This window comes from Fulmarus glacialis, unplaced genomic scaffold, assembly GCF_000690835.1.
Source record: "Fulmarus glacialis isolate BGI_N327 unplaced genomic scaffold, ASM69083v1 scaffold1780, whole genome shotgun sequence".
Taxonomy (NCBI): domain Eukaryota; kingdom Metazoa; phylum Chordata; class Aves; order Procellariiformes; family Procellariidae; genus Fulmarus; species Fulmarus glacialis.
The window spans coordinates 9,934-14,510 of record NW_009186868.1 but is presented as its reverse complement, the minus strand read 5'-3'; the positions used below and the strand labels follow the sequence as shown (position 1 = coordinate 14,510).

The window sequence follows — 4,577 nt, the reverse complement described above, 5'->3', positions numbered from 1 at the left end:
CGTCCCGCACGCCCTGCTCTTTGATTAGCCGAAGCTTTAGATACTGGCACCACCACAAGGCATTCGATGGCTGTTTTGGGGTTATAGGCCCGAAGCTTCACAAAACCACAATCAATTACGAATGCAATTCCGTGAATTGTGATGGAGGTCTCAGCAATGTTGGTGGCTACTATCACCTACGGATACAGACACAATGAGGATACTGTGAACTCCCCAATCACAATTACACTATCAAGCCCCAGCATCAGTGCACCAGGACTTCCATACAAGCCACTTGAAAGATCTCAGATACGACAGTTCCAGTAAACACACTCTAGAGTACAAAAGGATACAGTACATGCAGCAGAAAGAGCTTGTCAGCTTGAAATAAGGCCAGTTTTTACAGTTTCACAGTCACTTCCTTATTCAAATTTATTCTCTCTTCATAAAAGTAGAAGTTGTCAGTGTTTGCAGAGAAAACATTAACTGACTGTAAATCAAATGTTTTTATGTAGTGAACTAAAAATACTTCCTTTCTGCTCAGTTATACTGAACTGTTACTTGTAACACTGGAATGGGGCAGGGGATAGCAGAGGAACGGAGCTGATTAAGCATTCCATGTTCAGTATTCCTGCAGAGATACGCTTATATACATGTCCTAAAATATTAAAAAATAATTGTTCCCAGATGACAAATCTTTATTTGACCTGAAATTAAAAAAGTAAATCCTGGAAGCTAATAGACTAATGTCATATCCTGGAGAGAAATGAAGCATTTATACTCTATGTTCTCCAATACCAGACGAACAATGTTACTTGTTAGACTCCAGCAGGCACAAGAATTACAGCAAGTCACCCCTGTGTAATTCTGTCAGCTTATCTCAGTCCCAACACAGGCTCTGCCTAAGCAGGAAGCACTAATCATGACCAATTATATAGTTCTGTGATGTTAAATATCCAAACAAGACTTGCAGAAGTCAAAACAAAGTTTTTTTTTCTACTAAAACCAAACAAGTTTTAACTTGTTTCTTAGGTTAAAATAGAGCACTTAACCACTCTGTCACTAATTTTTTCATTACTGGTGGAAAACAGCCATAGACACTTAGACCACAAAAAAAGATAAAAACTGGTAAAAGCAGAGGACTTCAGAGTGTAAGAAGCTGCAACTGGACGCAGACAAATACTAGGCTGTATGAAGACTCTTAAAAATTGAGAAGTTGATGAGGTAGACAGGAGAGTTAGAACTGACATGTCTAGAACTCATCAAAGATGAAAAGTGAAGCCAGAGAACACGTTCTTGGTTCACAGTCTGAAAACTGACAAGCAGCGTTAGGAGATGCAGAAAGATGCAGCAAGCGTTTGCAATAGTCTCATGATGTGAACCTGATCCAGACAACCTGTGTAATGCAGACACCCTTCTGGGTGGTAGAAATTGAGACATATGCAACAGCCTTACCTTCCTGACACTGTGAGAAACTCTCTCAAACACTTTCATTTGCTCAGGAGAAGGCAGCCCAGCATACATGGGGAGAACACGGAGGTGCTTTTTCATTCCAGTGCGAGAAAGGGCCCGAGCCTGTTCTATGAGCATGGAAACAACAGTCTCCACTTCCTCCTAGAGCCAGAGCAAGACAGGGGACAGAATGAGAGATGTTTCACTTTAATATCACATAGCTGTCACCTATTTACAAAAAATGCACCAAAATAATTCCAATATAATTTTAGTTGTTCAAACTTCAGGATCTTTTGACTACTCCCTCAGTTTTGTAATATTCTTACATAAATTGCTATTCATAATAAATATACATGTAAATATTTATGTTCATTGTTATTTGAGACAATGTCACAAATACATGAGAAAAATCACAAGGGAAGGACTGAACAAAGTTCAGGAGGAAGCAGGCACATTTTCCCATGTATCTCAACTTGTGGGAGCAAAATGGGAGGCCAATTTATTTTGACTGTGCAGAATGCTGTGGGTCTTGATCAGGAATGACACAGTAACAGCATTAACACTTACTGCTCAACTTCACATTTAATCTCAGAAATCAACTGTGGCATCTCACTCTTAAAAAACACAGACAACAAAATGTTCAGACATTGCCTTGTCAGATATCCAATTAGAAGTCAAATCAATAATGGGGATGAAGAATTTATTTTGAAAATATGCAAGATGTTATTGAAGCTCTTCAAGGTAGCTCCTCACTGGAAAAATTATAAGCTACCTTCTATTTACTCTTCTCGGCTGCAAAGTGAGCTGACAAGTATAAATAGAGCAGAGAGACTAGTAAATTTTTGCGTCAGAGCAATTTGTTTTTCTGTCAAAGCCTTCAGATGTTAAGTCTAACAAATGTAAATTCCATTTGCCTTAACTATTAATGATGACTCACTGTCAACTTCATAGATGTGACTAGCACCAAAAAACCCACATACTGTTCCCCTTATTAACAAGGCTGAAATCATACAGCATTAAATGAGAAAAAATATCATCCATCACTAGCTTTGATAAATCCAGACCATAATTACATTTTCTAAAAGTCTTTCAGACTGGCTTAATTTTGCTCCCATCAATGAAGAAATATTTGTCATCTTTAATGAGATTAAAGTAAGCACAGCTCTAAGGAAAGAAGGAGACTGAGGTGGCTTTGCAAAGCCCACAATACAGCACTGTAAAGCAAAAAAGTTGCATATGTCTATACCTGGCCAGTTAAAAATGCCAGTATATCACCATCATGCTCCATCTGGTGAATTTTCATTGCAGTTTCCACAGTTGATTTTATGTAGTCTGGAACAGGACTATAGGGAGAGAAAACAGGAAAGACATTAGCAGAAAAACAGGTAACAGACTCCTCACTTCCATAAGGAACAAATAGAGCACTAGCTTTTGGACACTGTACATCAGCCATACCACATTCAGTTCATGATGCAAGCTTGGCAATCAGCCTTCAGCAGTTTATTTGTTTCCTTTATATAACAGTAAGCTTAAAAATGTCTGCTGTTATAAGAAATATCCAAATGTTTCCCAAATTGAATGTTACACCTCCTTACCATTGGTCTGGGAATTTCTGAGCCTTAACCTAGACAAAATGATGCCACAGTTACACACTCTCCTAATCACCAGTGACAAGATCAAACAGCAACACACCTCTGTATGTAAAAGATGTCCACTGGAAACGTTCTCCCCTCGACAGTAAGGATCACACTGGTATCTTTGCTGGGGTCACCGGTCTCATTTTGATTAAAAAAATCCCTGAATTTCTACATAAAAATAAATTTAAAAATACTTTCAGTTTGATACTTCAAAGAATTGAGGGAGAAACCTAAAGACATGACAAAGTTAAATTACTACTACTTGGATGTCTTCTTCAGAAATTTGACAGTATTTTGATAAAGTTCCTATTTAAAAATTTTAAAGTTTGATTTTGTCGCCTTCTATTCTGTCTGAGATTCAGGCATTTAGCACAAATACACTGTCTTGCATGTTTATTACTTTGAGAAGCAAAGATCTAAAAGAGGTAATAAAATTAATTAGATCAGCTGATACAGTTGGAAAAAGCAGATATATAAACTTTTTACTGGGTCTATAAGAGTAGCGAACTCAAAGCTAAAAAGAACTTCGAAATTATTGGTCCTAAAGTTTTGGGTAGGGCTTGCATATTCTCATCCATTTTTGGATGAGTAAGTAAATTTTACAGCTCTTACTGAACACCAAGACCTCACTTTGTAAAAGCAGAGTTAGGCTGATTTATGTAAGTTTTTGACTTAATGTGTTACAAGACTCCTTCATAAATTTAGATTTATTGCCATGAAGTATTTTAAATACATAACAGCAAAAGAATGAACATTAAGAACCCTAATAATCCATCTCAACTTTTATGACGATTATAGAGATACCATAAACTTTCTGTATTTAAACAAATGTTTATATAGTCATACTAATAATTTTGCTCCTATTAACTTATTTTTACATTAATTGCAAACTATTTGAAACATGTGATTTCTGGCATTTAGAATTTTGCAAAGGTAAAGTACCATAATGTTATCTAATATAATGTACAGAATAGAGAGTAGTGCAAGTACTACCAAACAACAGCATACTATCAAGATTTATGACATATGATATTTGCCACTGAAGGATATCTCAGTACACCTACATCTTCAATGCTACATGCAAGCTCTCACCACCACATCTCATGAAGGACACAGTGGAGTTAGGAAAAGTACAGAGAAAACATGAACATGATAAAGGAGATGGAGTAGCTGCCTTATGAAGCGAGGCTGAAAAGGCTGGAGCTCTGCTTGGGGAGCAGAAGGTTGAGAAGACACACAGCTGAGGTTTACAGAATCAAAGGTGACAGATAAAGTAAATGAAAGCTCATTTTCATTTTGTTTTTTTTTTTAAAAAACAAATCCCACACTACTAGAACTAGGAAGTCCTTGATGAAACTAGCAGGTTTAAAAGAAATTAAATAAAGTTTTCATTATATAGCAGGTGGCAAACTTCTGAAAATTGCTCTTACATGATGTCCTGGAGGCTTACAGCCTCATCAAGCAGATTCAAAGACAAATTAACAAACAGCAGGTCCATAAACACATACT

General features: G+C 36.8%; 1 protein-coding gene across 1 annotated transcript in view; it reads right to left on the bottom strand.

Annotated features, from left to right (window-relative positions):
- DHX35 (DEAH (Asp-Glu-Ala-His) box polypeptide 35) overlaps positions 1–4,577 on the bottom strand; it is a 31,346-nt gene that overhangs the window by 17,216 nt on the left and 9,553 nt on the right. Inside the window, exons 9-12 of the mRNA XM_009572802.1 lie at positions 3,124–3,236; positions 2,678–2,774; positions 1,435–1,593; positions 2–176 (exon numbers count right to left, since the gene is read on the bottom strand). Of these exons, the coding sequence (XP_009571097.1) occupies positions 2–176; positions 1,435–1,593; positions 2,678–2,774; positions 3,124–3,236 (544 nt within the window). The remainder of the gene's footprint in view (position 1; positions 177–1,434; positions 1,594–2,677; positions 2,775–3,123; positions 3,237–4,577) is intronic.